The sequence below is a fragment of the Chionomys nivalis genome, chromosome 12, assembly GCF_950005125.1.
Source record: "Chionomys nivalis chromosome 12, mChiNiv1.1, whole genome shotgun sequence".
NCBI lineage: Eukaryota > Metazoa > Chordata > Mammalia > Rodentia > Cricetidae > Chionomys > Chionomys nivalis.
Window position 1 is genome coordinate 64,648,244 of NC_080097.1, and position 18,222 is coordinate 64,666,465.

Consider the following 18,222-nt stretch of genomic DNA (forward strand, 5'->3'; position numbering starts at 1 on the left):
GCTAATTCAGGCAGACAGACAGTTTGAGGCCAGCCTGGAATAGAAAGTATGATGGAAGTCAAGGACATCCATTAACATGCCTTCAGTTAGATTAGAGGAGAGAGACAGTAATGGAATACAACCACTTACAAGATAAGGTCACCTTGTAAATTAAGAGGAGCCCAAAATAACTATGTATTTTGCAAGATTCCATAAATGAAAAAAATCACTTTACACACACATAGACAAAGAATAAAAGTAAATATTTTCTTTTAGTAATTAAAAAAAAAAAGTCGGGCGGTGGTGGCGCACACCTTTAATCCCAGCACTTGGGAGGCAGAGGCAGGTGGATCTCTGTGAGTTCAAGGCCAGCCTGGACTACAAAAGCTAGTTCCAGGATAGGCTCCAAAGCTATAGTGAAACCCTGTTTCAAAAAATAATAATAATTTAAAAAAAAAACACTAAACCAGGTATGGCAGAGCACTCCTAATTCCAGTGCTCAAAGCACAGGGAGGCTCATCTCTGTGACTTCAAAGCCAGCATGATCTACACACTGACTTTTAGATCAGACAGGGCTATACAGTAAGACCCTGTCTCAAAAACAAGCTAACTCAAGGAAATCCAAAGAGATTATTGAAAGTTATTTCTAATCAGTAGAGCAAAGACAAGATAAAAACATCCAGGGCGGATGGTGGTGGCACACACCTTTAATCCCAGCACTCGGGAGGCAGAAGCAGGTGGATCTCTGTGAGTTCGAGGCCAGTCTGGTCTACAAGAGTGAATTCCAGGACAGGCTCCAAAGCTACAGAGAAACCCTGTCAAAAAAAAAAAAATCAGAGCCAGAGAGATTTCTTAGATGAAAGTCAGATGTCTGTGGTGGCTTCAGTGAGACATGTCCCCGAGAGGCTCAGGTACCTGGTGACGCTGTGGAAACTTACGAACCAGGGCTCTGCTAGACAAGCAGAGCACTAGAGGCCTTGCCCAGCTTCCGGCTCTCCTAGCTTCCTGTATACACAGGGGTGTGATCTCCCGCTTCCTGCAGCCATACCTTCCCTTCAGAACCCACTCCACCTTTTCTTCCCTAACTTGTTTTTGGTATTTTTTTGTTTGTTTGGTTTTTTTTGGTTTTTTGTTTTTTTGGGTTTTTTTTTGGTCAAGGTATTTTACCAATACATAAGTACCTGACACCACCCAAGCCTGCCCACTTCAAGTCTGATTCCTTGATTCCCTGGTGGAAGGACATATAATTCCAGTCAGTTTCTTTCTTTTGCTTTTTTTTGGTTTTTCGTTTGTTTGTTTATTTGTTTTTGGATTGGGGGGCTTCTTTTGGTTTTGATTTTTTCAAGACAGGGTTTCTCTGTGTAACAGGCCTGGCTGTCCTGGAATTTGCTCTGTAGACCAGGCTGGCCTCCCAAGTGCTGGAATTAAAGGCATGTACCACCACAGCCCAGCGTAATGTTTTCTGACCTCTGCTCATGCACTGTGGCACATGCGTACCCACACATACACATCGTAACATTCTAAATAAATCCAAAGTTTTATACGTAGAAAGTAAAGTACTCAAAACCTGATAAAATAATGAGTTGCTTTTCTGTAAGCTAAAGGTTTACAAATACACTACATTTGCCAGTACGAGGTCTTTAAAAAAAAACTGATATAAACATTTGTGAAAGATAAATAACATGCACTGGAGAGAAGGCTCAGCAGTTAAGTGCACCAACTGCTCTTCCAGAGGACCCAGGTTCAACTCTCAGCACTCATGGCTGCTAACATCAGTCTATAACTACAAGATCTGACACCCTCACACAGACATACATGTAGGCAAAAGACTAATGCAAGTAAAATAAAAATAATTTTTTAAAAAATGTAATTAACACAAAAGACAATATAAACGAAGCAGTAACCTTACCTGAAATGACTATCAAAATGCAAAATTTTACCTAAAACCATATTCTACTCACCACACTGGCTTGTAGGCATTTTCTTCCCCCTCCCCGCTTTCTGGTTTCTGTGCTGAGTCTCAGGCAGGCACCACACCATGCCCACACGGCCACATATGTATTTCCCAAGCCACCTCAGTAACACTAAGGTAAGCAAACTGAAACACTGTAACATCTTTTTTAGTTGGGCAAGCAGAGCAAAAAAAAAACCAGGTGCCATAAGAATGGGACTCACTTCACTGGCCCAGCAACACTATACACAAATGGGTTTATTGTGGGCTAGAGGTCAGGAAACCATCAAAAAATTACATTTGAAAGTATTATCACCTTTCACTAGTGTTGGTAAATTTTTAAAGGCATGGACTGGGGAGAAAACTTTCACAATTACTAGTTTGAGTACAATTAATTCAATCACAAGAGAACTTTGGGAAAGGCATAACCAAAGTATAAAAATAAGGCTGGCAAGATAGTCAGTGGATAAAGGGGCCTGCCACCAAGCCTGACAACCTGAGTTCAATCCCCAGGACCCACATAATTAAAGAGGAAAACTGACTCCAGAAAGTTTTTCTCTGGCCTCCACACACCTGCATACACATGTACACACACACACACAGACACACACACACAAATTTAGTAAGTACAAAAATAATGCATCCTATTTCCTGGTGGTTCATGCTATGGACACACTCCCTCAGGTGGGCAAACTCAAAGGTGCTCACTGATTAGTGCTTACGATCTAATCTGTAGTCTACACTTGAATTCTGACTTTAATGTCAGTCCACAGCAAACTCCCAGCAGCCTATGTAAGGGAAGCAGAGCTGGAAAGCCTGCACACAGTGGACTCCAGCACAGCTGTGCGAAGAGCACACAGAGCAAGTGCTCCTCAGACTGAGCTAGGCAGCAAGTCCTGACAAGGGGCTGGCCTGAGATGTTTACAATCTCACATTCCATATGGGCGTTGGGTTTGATATTTCAAATCACTTAACTATCTATACTTTTAAAAGAATTTTATATAATTAATAAAGCAAAACATGGATACAATCCTTAAAACAGCCCTACACTGCAGGGAACTACTAAGGAATCTAGTAAGCAAATACAACTTAGAGCTGAAAAACTATTTTTTTTTTTTGTTTTTGTTTTGTTTTTGTTTTTGTTTTTCGAGACAGGGTTTCTCTGTAGTTTTGGAGCCTGTCCTGGAACTAGCTCTTGTAGACCAGGCTGGTCTCGAACTCACAGAGATCCACCTGCCTCTGCCTCCCGAGTGCTGGGATTAAAGGCGTGCGCCACCACCGCCCGGCTTAGAGCTGAAAAACTAAAAACGTGACACAGTGCAGAGTTTGCAGAGAAAGAAACCATCAAATGAAAGAAGAAATCACAAAGTCAACTTCAGGAACAGAACTATGAGAAAGCACAGAAACTTTGGAAGAAAAATGCAAGAATATCCTCATACTCTTGATCTTAATACAATCTCAGGATACAATATATAAATCACCAAGGGAAATAATGATAAATTAAAACTAAGCTAGTTTTAATACAGTCAACATAAAAAAATGATAATAAATCAAAATGCAGCAGAAGTTATTTGTAATACATAATTGGCCATGAATTAGTTTTCAGGTCATACAGTCAGAAAGAAAGAGCCAATAGAAAAATCAACAGCCATGTGTTAAGAAACCGAGACAAGCCAGGCGGTGGTGGCGCTCGCCTTTAATCCCAGCACTTGGGAGGCAGAGGCAGGCGGATCTCTGTGAGTTCGAGACCAGCATGGTATACAAGAGCTAGTTCCAGGACAGGCTCCAAAACCACAGAGAAACCCTGTCTCGAAAAACCAAAAAAAAAAAGAAAAAGAAAAAGAAAAAAAAAGAAACCGAGACAAGAATGTCCAACAACATACAGAAAGCTACAGACAGGAACAATGATGTAGCTGGTCTCTAAAGTCAGCAAGCAGGGAGGTCCTGAGTACAAGGTCAGTCTGAGCAACCTGTCACAGAAAGAAAAAGCAATCATACAAAAGTTAAGTACCATGACTACAAGGTTTAAGTGGAAAAGGGAAGCTTCAAATAAATTCATACAAAAAGAGTCCCACTTACAGAAACAAAAGGAACAAAACAAAAAAAAATGGCTTAGGAACAAAACATATATGCAAGTTTTAAAAAAGGCAAAGGGCAGCTTGGTAGTGGTGGCACACCCCTTAATCCCAGCATTTGGGAGGCAGAGGCAGGTGGCTCTCTGTGAGTTCAAGGCCAGCATGGTCTAAGAGTGAGTTCCAGGACAAGCTCTAAAGCTACACAGAGAAAAATGCAGAACAATGGATTTGAGTGACTGCGGTAGGCAGTGATGACCAGGTGATGGAGCCAGCAAACTCTTCAGACCCTAACATTCACTGTCTCTATTGTGTCACATGAGAATGTAATTAAGAATTGGGAGATAAGGAACTTACATCAAACCCTAATATTAATACAGCCTAAGACCTGCAGGTTTCCTTCCAACCTCTCGCTTCTTACTGTTCACTTGACAGCTCATTTGGTTCCGACATTTTCCAATGAGCATGTAGCATAACAGTGTACATCCTAAGAGACAATGTGCTCATTGAATCTCAGAAAAGTACTGATCATTACAAATTTACTCGGATCAAAAGAAATGTATGGGGGAATGTAACTTCCCCAGCTTGCTAAGTCCCTGGATTCAGTCACCAGTACCCACTCAGAAATGGAAAACCAGTTAAATAAAGAAATGTGGGCAAACAACATTCTCCTTGCTGTCTTGACCTCTCCTGATGCACCAGCATTTCCCTCTCCTGCAGAAATACATGGCTAATGACTGCCAAAAGCTACCTGTAGGAAATCAAATTCAAGACCTTTTGAAGGACTAGAAAACTCCAGGATTTTGAACTTCCCACTATCAACATTTCCATTCTATTTTAAAGAAATCATTACAAATTTTAGACATCACACATCTTTAGTCCCAGCACTCAGGAGGCAGAGGCTGGTGAATCCCTAAGTTCCAGGCCTGGTCTATAGAGTAAGTTCCAGGACAGCAGAGCTACACAGAGAAACCCTGCCTTAAAAAGGAAAAAAAAAGTTAGAGACAACAAAGTCATAGCCACTGCTTTTAGAATATTCTAAATAAAAAGATATGCATATAAATTAATGTTAAATGCTTTGAGTACAAATATTTAACGTGTCTCTGGTCTTTTTCTGAGACAGGATCTCATTAAGCAGCTCCAGCTGTTCTCGAACTCAGTATGTAGACTAAGCTGTCCTCAAACTCACAGAAATCCACTTGCTTGCTCTCCCCCAGACCTAGAGTGCTGGAATTAAAGGTACGTGCCACTTCATCTGACTAAAGTGCGTAAAGTATGATGGAGGTGGGTCTTGTATTAATCTGTTGCTTTAATTGGTTAATTAATAAAAAAACTGCCTAGACCCATTTGATAGGCCAACCCTTAGGTGGGTGGAGTAGACAGAACAGAATGCTGGGAGAAAGAAGCCGAGTCAGTGAGTCGCCATGATTCTCTCACTCCAGACAGACACAGGTTAAGATCTTTCCTGGTAAGTCAGCTCGTGGTACTACACAGAATATTAGAAATGGGTTAGATCAATATGTAAGAGCTAACCAATAAGAGGCTGGAGCTAATGGGCCAAGCAGTGTTTAAAAGAATACAGTTTCCGTGTAATTATTTCGGGTAAAGCTAAAGCTAGCCAGGTGGCAGGAAGCGACCCGCTGCTCCTATTACAACAAAAGTAAGTATTTTAAGTCCTTGTTTTAATCCATTTTTTAAGTTAACCAAGGTCATCTTATACAGAGTGGCACTCAATCTCCACCGCAGTGTAACATTACTGAGTCCCCACACCACTCTCTTCTGTCCCCTGAAAGCTCCTAGGAAAGAAACAAACTAAAAGCCACAGGTATCCATCAAAGAAAGGAACTGCAGGATAGAGGCTTAATTAATTCATTTGACAAATTCTTACTTAGCACCTATTATAGCCAGGCAATGCCTTAAACACTTAGGTTAAACAAAGGAGTATCAGTTGTTAATGGCATCTAGTTATAATCCCCTACTGGGGAGAAGACAGGAAGGTTGAAAATTCAAACCAACCTAGGTTACATAGCCTAGACTACATAGCAAGTTCAAGGTCAGCAGGAGCTATGATGATTTCCTCCCAAAATAAATACATACATAAACAAGCAAAATAAATAAAATACCTGTTCTGTTAAAAGTTGTATTATAGTACGTGTTTGAGGGTAGAAGAAATAAACCCAATTAACAGGGAAATTATACAGCATGCTAGAAGGCACAAGGGCTTAAAGAGAAACGTAGCATAGTACAAAAACCAGAACACAGCACAGAGACTACAAGTAGGGGGTATCGTTTTAAATAAAATCAGCATTAAAAATGACACTTGAATAGCAAAGGAAGTAAGAGAGTAAGTCACAAAAATATCCTACGGGGAAAGTGATAGAAGGGTAATAGGGTAATAGATTACCTACAGACCAGTTAAATTGAGGCAACGAGGGAATGGAGAGGGCAAGCCCAGATTGTGCAAGACCTTCCAGGCTGTAAGGGCTACTTCTGAAAAGTGATATGCTCTGCTGCTGCAAAGACTGAGGAGCTAGAACTGACACAAGGAGGCCAGTTAGGAGGACAACTTCAGCTGTCTAAGCCAGAGGCTAGTTCCTTGGATTGGGCCATTAGCAAAGCAGAGCGACTGGATTCTCATCGTGTTATTAGGACAAGAAATATCAGAGCATGTCAAGCATCAAACAGATAAGCGGAGATAACGCCAACAATTTTTGCCAGACCGTTGGATGGATGGCATCAGTTGTAAAGGGGTTCAAGCATTGGAGGAAGCAGATAGAGAAGAAACAGGGAAGCTCAGTTTGAGTGGAAAGACCTAGCACTGTCTGAAGTGCAGAGGGAAATCACACTAGATATATAAACAGATATTTGAGCCATGACACTGGATGAGACTGCCAGAAAAACATAAAGAGAAAAATGAATCAAGGATTGGACATATCCTTTTACAGGAAGACCAATAAAGAAAAAGTGCACATTAGTGAGATGGAACCTAATACGCAGAGAATCCTGGAAGAAAGGAGTACAAACAATTACAATTAGTGAACAAATCACTTGGCTGAAATCAGACAACGTGTAGTTAAAAGTTCTCAATTCTTCTGTAGTAGTTAAATGATGGAGAGCTAGGTGCACAGATGAGCAATACAACACTTGCCTACCATATATGGGGCACGGGGTCAGTCCTCAGTGTTGGGGGGGCATAAATGATATGCACAGCAGTAAAACACAGCTTTTTAAAGAGCTGAGCGATTCCTATTCCTTTTCTGGGAATGTTATATTTCCAATCAGAATCACTACCAAAATTATCTTTTTTATTGAAAGTTTGTCTGGTTCTTTGTATATAAAAGCAATTAAAAGCCCACAAGAGTCAGATGTACTGCTCTAGAGGCAGCTGCAGAGACAAGGATCTCTGAGTTCAAGGCCAACCAGGGCTATACAATGAATACCTTTCTTTTTGTTGTTGTTGTTGTTTTTGTTTGTTTTAGTACCAAAGTGTTACATTACTTTATTTTATAAACTTTAATTTTAAAAATTGCAAATAAGAACATCAAACACCAAAATTCACCAGACCCAAAGTATATACAACTTAATGAGCTTCTATACAGTTAGGATTGATATTCAAAATGGAAGTTGTGAAGCTACACATTAATTTTACACTTTCAGTATCATATATATTTTATATGCCTATCTACCATCAAAAATAAAAAAAAAATCCTTGACAGAATTAGAACTAGAGAAGCAACTGGCCTCATAACCTCAATCATAACTCATGTCAATCACCTGCACTATCCTTCCTCATTCCCATATTTAGTCTTCCTTGTTCTCTTGCCTTCATGTTGTATGTACATACATGTACACTGTTTCACATATGGATTAGGTATTATAGGCCAGACTACACTTACGAGAGAGAACATTCAGTTATTCCTTTCTAGGATTGTATGGCCTTAATTACTAGTATATATTCCAAGTCTATCAATTTTCCTGCAAATTTTTGACAACATTTCTCCTTAGAGCTGGGCAGCATTCTATTTTATACAGAGACCTATTTTTCATTATTCACTCACTGTTGATAGACAAGTAGGTTGATTCCAATTCTTTGCTATAGTGAATAAACATGGGGGTACTACTACTCTATGGTAGAGACTAGACCCTTTAACAAACTCAGGGTACAACTATCTCTATGGTAGAGACTAGACAGACCCTTTAACAAACTCAGGGTACTACTATCTCTATGGTAGAGACTAGACCCTTTCTTTTAAAGGTGGATGAGGCGACAGTGTTAAAACTAAAGCTCACAACCTTTTTTATTTTTATTTTGGAAACAGGGTCTTACCATGTGACCTTAGTGGGCACCTGTCTCTGGCTTGGGCTGGGATTAAAGACCCCATCATACCCAACAGTACTTTTTCAAAGTGAAAAGGATTAAAAGCAACTTATTACACTGTCAGCTCTTTCAAAGACACTGTAGGCACCAATCCATTCACCTGACAAACACTTGTAAATTATGACTTTTCTCTTCCAGACTTTAGAGATAGCGGAGTTAAGCAAACTCTTCGGTTCATGGCACCTTTATTAAATTTCTATGTATAGTTCATACTTTTAGACCAATTTCCCCCAGGCACTTACACAAAAATTACATCTTTTTTATCAGAACACCCCAAATAATGTTCCTAAGAACTGAAGCAGCATGAAATAAAATGCAGGCTGTTTATAAATAAGCAATCATCGTCACCTCTAGACAGTTGCTTCTAGTCTCTATGCATACTTCAGATTTGCCTTCAAAGTTCTTTCCAAGCACACAAGCACCTACAAGGTTATTGGCAAACACCTAAACGACCATGAGTAGTGTGGCCATTTCCTGCACTTCCTTACTACCCGTAAGTCAGATTCCTAAACCAAACCGTCCTGGAACCATTACGTTTACTACCAAGTAGTGAAAAACCTTTTTAATCAAAATTTTGCTATAAAAAAAAAGCATAGAGCCGGGCAGTGGTGGAGCACGCCTTTAATCCCAGCACTTGGGAGGCAGAGGCAGGCGGATCTCTGTGAGTTTGAGGCCAGCCTGGTCTACAAAGGGAGTTCCAGGACAGGCTCCAAAGCTACAGAGAAACCCTGTCTCGAAAAAAAAGCATAGAAGTAACAATACATATCCCAGGACCAGAGCTATCATTCCAAAGTACAGTGTCTGTCAGGCATTCTCAAGATTTTTGGTTCATCCCAAAGCACCCCTCCCTGCAAAAACAATAATACGTCCTCCAAATGTTTCAAGGAAAATTCCAGCTAAAAGCTGACCAACAACCAATCTTAATGTTAAGCCTCAGAATATGTCTCTACTCTTTAGGTGTTTAGAAAAACCTAACGAAAGAAAATCAAAACTTACAAACTAGCAAGTCTGTGAACTGCTTGAGTGGAGAGGGTTTGGGATAGATTTTGATTTTGTTTATCGGGTTCTGTTTGTTTAGGGGGAACTACAACAGAGGAGACATGGGGGTGATTACAACAGACAGCTAATACCTAGGGAGGACACAGAAATAACCCAATGCAATAAAAAAAGAAACTAATGCCTCTTCATAATGCTGACAATGAATCGAGAAAGGATAAACCGGGTAGCCTTTATGACATTGAAGCGTTTAAGACATTTGAGGCATTTTTTTCCAATAGGTCCCGTTATATTTGAAGTTTCAGTGTGTCTCTCAGTAAAGTAGAATACCTTATTCTCTAAACGCATCTGATATTTAAGACACTTTATGTCTACTGAGGGCAACAAAATTAAGAGATGCTTCTAATTCAAAGTAGGCATGGGAAAGAAACCTACATAATTTAAGCCCAGCTATTTCGAGTAAAGTCCATTTTTAAAAGGCATGGGGGAGGGGCTTATTTATCAAATATAAACAGTTCTTGCGGGTCATACAAAATACAGGTCAGCCAGAATGCTCCAGCTCAGCCCAAGGGAAGAGTATCTCAAGTCTCAAGCCACAGTGGAGCCGCTGTTGCCGCTGCTCTCTGGGTGAGGTGGGCAAACATTCAAACCACCCTAAGTCATCTGCTAATTACACAACGCAGTGTCTAGTCCACCTTTGGGGTGTTCCCTTTTCCCTGCGTGTGGGGTGTAAATTTCTCACAACACCCTATAACTCTGAACTGTTCAGCCGTGGCTTTTGGAGATAGGCTTACTCCAGTAGCTGCTTGGGAATCCGCGCGTAGCAGAGGCCCCGCTGTTAGAACCCCGGTTTCCTCCTCCTCCCCCCAGGACCGGCTGACACTAGCAACAGCCCACTTTCCAACCTGATCGCGGTGCAGCCGGACAAAGGAGGGGACGCTGCTCCCCTCGAGTCCCGGTCTGGGGTGGCCGGACTCTGTTCCCTCACCCTCCGAACGTGGCCCGGTCCGGGACGCCCCACATCCCATTGTTGGGACTGAGGCGGACACACCCCTGGGAGGGAGGGGAACTTCCCGGGTTTCCCCCTACTCGGCGCACCGGGCGGTGGGAGGGGCCGCGCTCCGGGACCGGCGGGAGGAGAGCGGCTCCGGCGTGGCGTAACGCGTGGCCCGGCCGCGGCCCAGGGCGCCCGGGGCGAGGCGCTCCCTCCGTCCACCGTCCTCAGAGCCTTAATCCGCCCGCCCTCCCGGGGGCCCGCGGGCACGGCTAAAAATAGGCTCCACGGTCACCCCGCGGCCCGAGCGGCCCGACCTCGCCCTCGGGAGGCGGCCCCGGAGCGCCGGCGGTGGCGGAGCACGGGTCGGGCCTCGCGGCCCCGGGGAGGCCGAGGCGGAACCCCGGAATCCGACCCCGCAGGCGGAACCAGAGCGGGCCGGCGGCGGCGCGGCCTGGGCGGACGCTGCAGACTGCGACCCCCGGGCCGAGGCCTACCAGGCGGACGCGCCCGAGCGCACGGAGCCCCCGCGCCCCGCTCCTCACCCTGCACAGCCGAGAACCGGGCCGGGACCAGCGGCGCGGGCTCCACCGCCGGGTCAGCGCACTCCAGGCCCCGCCGCAGCAGCTCAGGTGCCGTCGCGCCGCCCCGCAGGAAACGGGCGGCTTCGGGGCGGGGCGGCTCCGCACGTCCGGGCGTCGCGGCCAGAGCGGCCCGGAGATCGGCCTCTTAAAGGGACAGGCCCGCGCGGCCGGCGACCTCGAGACGCCCCGCCGCCCTGCGGAGACGGCGCCCCTCAGCCTGGAAGACTATGGAATCCCTTCATCGACTCAGCGCTACTCTTCCTCCCCGCCCCCCCAGTCGGCCATGGTCTCACGTGACCCTCGCACAAGCGTACCACTTGGCCCCGACACCGGATAATTCCTTTTAACCGAACTCAAAGTTGCTAGAAATCACGCGCACTCACACTCAGCTGGGTGTGAGTTATTCTCAGAAATTGAAAAAAAAAAAAAAAAAAGCTGAACTCTGCCTTTGCTGAGTATCTATAGAGTTCTCTCTAAATTCTCTTTGGGGCACCGAGAGAAAGATGAAGCACCGACCTAAATAGTGTGCGAACACTGTGAGGTGCAGTGTCTGCTGGCTCGTGGTCATTCCTTAAGCCGGGGGAAATAACGAGAACGCGCAGCGCGAAGAGGGATTGACTTTAGAATCCCTGCTTCTCTCTGCCGTAAGGATGGAAGTGGGGTGTTGATTTTTAGTGGTTATTTTGTATCACTTTTCTCAGAGAATGGGGGTCACTACCCAGAACGTATCTTCCAAATACTCTACGCTATTCTCAAAAGTTACCAAATGATTGACACACTTCTGGAGTGCGGGTAGAGATACAGGAATCAGACACATCACCTACATCCTGACCAGGGACATTCCTTAAGGATTTTAGCTGCAGATAGGTCTCAATATTAACAGAATATCCTCATTATAGGCTAGTTCAAAGAATACTGTGCATCTGTATTCAGATGAGTTCTGTCCAAGTTTTCCAGAGCACCTCCAAAGCAGAAATAAAAACTAAAGCAGAGGCGGCGGCAGCCTGATGAGCTACTGAGAATTCTGCCCTGATCTAGTCAACGCTTTCTCCACGGCGAAAATCTATCAGATTTTAACCCAAGGAGCCTGCTCTCCCTATTTTCTCATAAGTATTACTCAGCCCTCAGCGGCTCCAAGACCCACAAAATACTATTTCTAAGCTGCTGTCTCCTGAGCCTGTGAATGCCAGAAGATCCGTCTTGGTTGAGAATGAAGCCATTAGTGGCTTAATACAAAGGGGGACTGTATCATTTCTGTGATGGAATTTAAAGGTTCTTGAACAGCTTACAAACAACTCTAACTACACAAAAAAAGGGAAGAAGAAAAAATACGTTTCCAGGTAGAATTAATTTTTTCTATCTGACTTTAGGAAAAGGGCACCATTATTTTACACACGATTAATACTTAGGTGCATTTGTTAGACAGTAAAATGGTCTTTAGGGAAACGGTTCTCTAAAAGTACTGCTGCTTATGGTCGATAAAAAAAATATAAATGCACCAGCCACTTTATCTTCTCTGGATGAACTTTGACTTTTCAAAGGGAAATGGCTGGATGCTTCATTCTTTGTAAGCTTTCTAATTGCTCACATCAAAACCAAAAGAGTGCCGGGCAGCGGTAGTGCACACCTTTAATCCCAGCACTCAGGAGGCGGATCTCTGTGAGTTCGAGCCCAGCCTGGTCTACAAGAGCTAGTTCCAGGACAGGCTCCAAAGCTACAGAGAAACCCTGTCTCGGAAAAAAAAACAAAATAAATAAAACCAAAAGAGTTACATGTTACAGGTGGCGATCCCTGTTGGGACTTAAGATTGACCCTCTTAAGTTTTGAAGTATAGTAAAATGTAACGTAATTAACTGTAATTAACACATATAATTAGCCTAAGTTATAAGTAACTTTGCTGCTTACTACCCTCCAATGTTGCCAGAAACCACAACTAACTTGCTAAAAAGGATTAGCACTCAGCATTAAAATAACCAAGAAATTAAACCTTATTGAAAACTGTAAGGTATAATGTAGTTACCTAAAGAGTATTTTTCCTAGCCCTTATTTGACAAAAGTCCAGTTTACTGCTTTAAGTATGGAGCAATTTCTATCTTCCTGGATTCTGAAAAAGATTTTAAGAGATGGAATATACAGACAGAGGAGGAGACGCCTGCTATTCCTGCAACATATGAATAAGAGAAGATTATATCTCCTAACTCCATCAGCTCAGGGGAGACAGAGATGGACATACATGCGAGGCAGGGCACAGACCTGGGAGGGAGGATTCCAGGCCCACCTTCACTTGAACAGTGAAGTAAGAAGGTTCTTAGAAACTTCAGCTGCACATCTACAAGTAACCAGCTCTTAAAAGAGTTGAGCCGTGCAATGCTGGGGCACGCCTCTAAACCCAGCACTTGGGAGACAGATGCAGGTGAATGTCTATGAGTTTGAGGCCAGCCTGGTCAAAAAGCGAGTTCAAGGATAGCTGGGGCTACTCAGAGAAACTGTCTTGAGAAACACACACACACATACAGGGACTAGTGTACAGGTGGGAACCTGCGTTGTGCCCCTTGTACAGGTAATCTTTTCAAACATGTGGCATGCAAGGGCTTGCATTACAGAGAGGGTCACTCAGGATGTATGTTCCCATTCTTGAATCTGGGCGGGCTCTAATAGCTGTAACTAATCAAAGGCAGCAGAACTGACATTATGCCAAGTTTCAGGCCCGTATCGTTCCACTCACTGTCTCTTAGAGCCACTAATCTTAGAGCTCTAAGTTCCCTCTTAAGAAATCCCACTCCGTTGCTGAAGGGACTACTTCAAGAGACCCTGAGATTGGATGAAGAGGGAAATAGCTCAACTGGACCTCCAGTCTTTCCGGTAACTGTCCCCTCCAAGGTGCCACATTGATGAATGAGTGTGCCAACTGCCACCATACACAGCTGGTTGAGTAGTTTTGAAAAGCTACCTTTGGGTACTTCTATCTATTGTTTAGGAAATGTCACACTTTTGAGAAGAAGTAAGCAGATTCCAAGCTCCATTGCAAGTCATTATTCTGTGAAGGCTACAGAATAATCTTTCTAGACGACAAGTCCCATGACTCGGAGCTCTGGCTGTCAGCCCTCTGGCATCCTGAGGTTCTCACTCCTTCAGCATGCCCTCCTGGCTCTGGTTCCTATGCTCTCGCTCTCTCTGTCAGTCATGTGAGAGGTGCTCACCTGGCAGTGTGTTCTCTCTACCCATTTGATACCCGTCCTGTGGCAATTTGCCCCTGCGCCCACAGCTAGATCCTGCAGGACTCCTTAGCAAAGTGACCAGTGATATTTCTGGGGACAGCCATGCAGCTCGTACAGTTCATCTGGTACAGATTGTTTCTTGAACAGCTCCTTTTTCTTTGACCTCCGTCACATGAGTTTTCTGAAATACAAGATGTCATGCTTCTGAGAGGGGAGCCCATTTCCCATCAGAAAGAGTCATGTCACAGCTAAGACCTGAAGTATTTAACAGAAGTAGCTGACGTGACTGAGTGGTGGGAAACGACTGCTAAGGACACAGATCAGGAGATGAGCAAGAGACAAGGTGGCTTGCAACACTGGAGTGCTGCTCTCCACGGAGCAAGACAGGCTCTAGAGAGCCACCAGCTGCAGGCAGAGCAGGAAAGCCCACAGAGTTCTAAAGTGCATTATGGGAGCAGAAACAGAAAAGAAAGGGAGCTGCCTCTTCTCATTGTTCTCATTGCTCTCTCTCTCTCTCTCTCTCTCTCTCTCTCTCTCTCTCTCTCACACACACACACACACACACACACACACACACACACACACTGCCCTCTATTATTTGCAGATTTCAAGACCTCCATTCCAATGAGAGGAAGGCAGCTACTGGGAGACATCTATCTACTTGGACAGAAACTAGAGGCCTCCATCTTGCCTTTTTTGTTTCTAAAAGCAGCAAACAACACAGAAGGTGGGTGCTCTTCTGATTTGGGGGTCATGGCTCTTTGTTAGCAAGATCTGATTTCTGATCAGGTCTCTCATGATGGGGCAATCAGCACACACCCATGTGTTGACTGTGTCTGAGACTTTCTCTGCTCTGTCACGGAATCATATTCCAGGGAATCTTTCAATCCTAGGAAAACTGGAACTGTTGATCTTCCATCTTATTTTCCCCAAGCATCAAAAATATAGAATACATTTGCTTTCAAATGGTTCTTCCATATGTCAGGCAGACTCTGTCTGTCCCTACATTTCAAAGTTCATCCTTGCCGACACTCAAACTTCTTTTGTAGCCCAGGGAGAAAATGTTAAAAGATAAAACTGGATTGCCATCTTTACTTGGTTACTCTGTTCACAGACATCTTTGGTGGCTTGAATTCATTTAATTACAGCAACTTGATGGGAAAGTGCTGAAGAATACACAGTTCAGCTCATTTCAGCTCTTTTCTAATATCTCTCTGTATGTGTGTATATGTATGCACACACATGCACATTTCTATGTACCAGGGTAGAAGATGAACACTCACGCACACAGGCCAGAGAATGATTTCAGGAGTCCTTCATCAATCGTGCCTCCGCCTGATTTTTTGAGACAGGCTCCCTTACTGAACCTGGATCCCAACATTTGACTAGACAGCCTGGCCAACAAACCCAGAATTCATCTGTTTGGGTCCCCCCAACCCTGGGGCCACAGGTGTGTGCTCCTGGAGACCCAAACTCAGGGCCTCGCGCTTGTGTTGTGAACGCTCTAGCCACTGAACGATCCTCCCAGTCCCAGTGTCTTCCAGTCCCATCATGATCTTGACTTTTTTCTGTAAATTTTCTTCATATAATTTTTTTCAGTACTACGGGATTGTAGAGAGCATCCCAAACTCAGACACACAGGTTCATGCATAATTACTCCACTGTTAAACTCGATTCCTTGCCTTTTGGTTTACATATTGTCGAGCTACTCAGTCATTCCGGCAGATACAACAGGACACTTGCATCTCTCACCCAGCAGGCCATGGATTTCTGCTTGGACAACACTGGTGACCTGTGACTCATCCTCAGTGTTCTTCTCCAGCATCTCACTGGCTATCACTGCTCTCGGAGAGCTTGTTCGAAAGGGGCCTCCACCTTCTAGGCTGTACATCAGTGTCATTCCCTGGTGTGCCATGGCAATGACATCTGTGACTGTCAGAAGATAAGCTTTCAGATGGGCTCGGATGACTGCACCAAACACAGAGGAAGATTCGGTTCATTTCAGGGGAGAAACAACTGGGGTAGATCAATGCTTCCCCGGTAAACTCAAGCAAATAACAGCTTAAGTCAATCGCTCATCTCGAGTTATGTTCTTACAGATTGGTTCTCTAATTTTCCTAGGACAACAATAAAGAACAGCAGGTCCTGCAGAAACAACTGGGTGTGGCTTTTCAATGCTAACCCAGTTTGCTTAGAAACTCAACCCAGTTTGAGAGAGTCTGTCTCCCAAGAAAAGGGCCTGGGAGAAAAGAGCTCATGATTTTTTTATTATTATTAAAAATCTTATTATTTTATATGTTTAGCCTTTTATTTGTGGGCAGTGGGGTGGCCATGAGGCAAGTCAGTTCCTACTGGTTCCCGACTTTGCATAGAAACTGAGATTATAGAAGCACAAAGGCTAACAGCAACAATGTCCTCTTCAGTATCTGACCAGACAATGGGGAATAGAAATTAAAACTGCTCAGCGGCAGATCTAAAGCTGACCCAGGAGAGTTCTGGGAATACTCGTGCTAGAAATCACTTAGGATAGAAAAGGAAAAAGAACAGAAAGAAGCAAGTGTCTCAGTTTAAAAGGCTTTTGTTGTTGTTTTGCTTTGAACCAGCAGCTAAAGCTTAGGAAAAACCAAAAACAACCCTTCCTGTTTAAATGGCCCTAGACATTTTCCAACTTCTTTTCACACTCTTGTGCTTGATTTCACCACCTTGAGAGTCTGCTACGGCTGCAAGAAACCTTCAATGGCTTTGGAGCAAAATGGAAGTCCAGAACAGAGTTGTAAGATCTGATTAAGAAGTCAGTAGAAACCGGGCTGTGGTGGCGCACGCCTTTAACCCCAGCACTCCGGAGGCAGAGGCAGGCGGATCTCTGGGAGTTCGAGGCCAGCCTGGTATACAGAGCTAGTTCCAGGACAGGAACCAAAAACTACGGAGAAACCCTGTCTCGAAAAATCAAAAAAAAAAAAAAAAAAAAAAAAGAAGTCAGTAGAAAGGTTAGAGAGATGGTTCAGTGAAGATGGTACAGTGGTTAAGGGCACTGTCTGCTCTTCAAGAGGACCTGGGTTTCGCCATAACCTTTTGGTTCCTGTCCTGGAACTAGCTCTTCTAGACCAGGCTGGCCTCTAGCTCACAGAGATTCGCCTGCCTCTGCCTCCCGAGCGCTTGCACCCCTCTTTCTAAACTAGTTTTGCTGTGTCATCTCTGATATTTCTGCCAGGTCTACCATTACAGACTCTAAATCTGGAGGCCCACGGTAAATCATCTCAGAGCTGATAGTTTCTAACGTAGACAGGAAATGAAAACTTTTGCACCTAGCGCTCAAACTGCTTTTGCGAATGGCAGGCTGTGGCGGCTTGAATTACAATGTTCTCTGGGGGGTTCACTTTATGAAAAACCTTAGGCACTTTGAAAAGTTCACAAAATTCTTTCGCTTGACTTTGAACATCCATTTGAAGTCTTTTTTATAACCCGGAATAAACAGAATCCAGCCATGAATCCAGTGCCTTCCACCAGTAATTTGGAAAATCAGATTCAGACCCAGACAATGGAAACCGACATCCTCCGAACCATTCAGGATCCAGGATTGCCTGTCCGTCCACTGGGATCTCTCCTGGCCCCAGCAAGCCCAGAGCTCCTGCTCCAGGCGCTTGACTCTGAGACGTGTCTTAAGGGAAAATCCAGAACACTCTTCTGCACATGCTCACAAGCACTTCAGAACATTCCAGAACCGCCTCATGAGGAAATTCCACAGAAGCATTTGTTCACAGAACAGCTCAGGTATGCCCTTTAGGTCTCGGCTTAAAGCCTCTTCTGCCATTTCCTCCCAGTTTCTCTCAGACGTCTCTCAAACCCTAACCCTGGGCTTTCAGTCTTCTCGCGTTATCCTTTATCATATTGCGACGGGCATTCGACTCCCTGGGAAGTCCTGTTCCCAAGAGTGTGCCTGTGGTTGGAAAGATTAAAGAACAGTTTGTGTTGGGGTTTGTGGCTTTGGTCATAGCGTGCCTTCCTGCCGCTCAAGCTGCCCATTTCAATTCAAATTAATCAGTGCCTCCC

At 44.1% G+C, this 18,222-nt stretch overlaps 1 protein-coding gene across 10 annotated transcripts in view; it reads right to left on the reverse strand.

Moving 5' to 3' along the window:
- Ktn1 (kinectin 1) overlaps positions 1–11,225 on the reverse strand; it is a 98,997-nt gene extending 87,772 nt beyond the window's left edge. For 4 of the 10 annotated variants that reach the window (XM_057786780.1, XM_057786776.1, XM_057786778.1 and 1 more), the window contains exon 1: positions 10,282–10,423. In XM_057786780.1, coding sequence (XP_057642763.1) covers positions 10,282–10,404 — 123 coding nt within the window. In that variant the 5' untranslated portion in view covers positions 10,405–10,423. Of the gene's footprint in view, positions 1–10,281; positions 10,425–10,915 lie in introns of those variants that run through there. The other 6 variants (XM_057786781.1, XM_057786784.1, XM_057786779.1 and 3 more) reach the window with 6 other exon arrangements.
- Between the last annotated feature and the right edge of the window lie 6,997 nt (positions 11,226–18,222).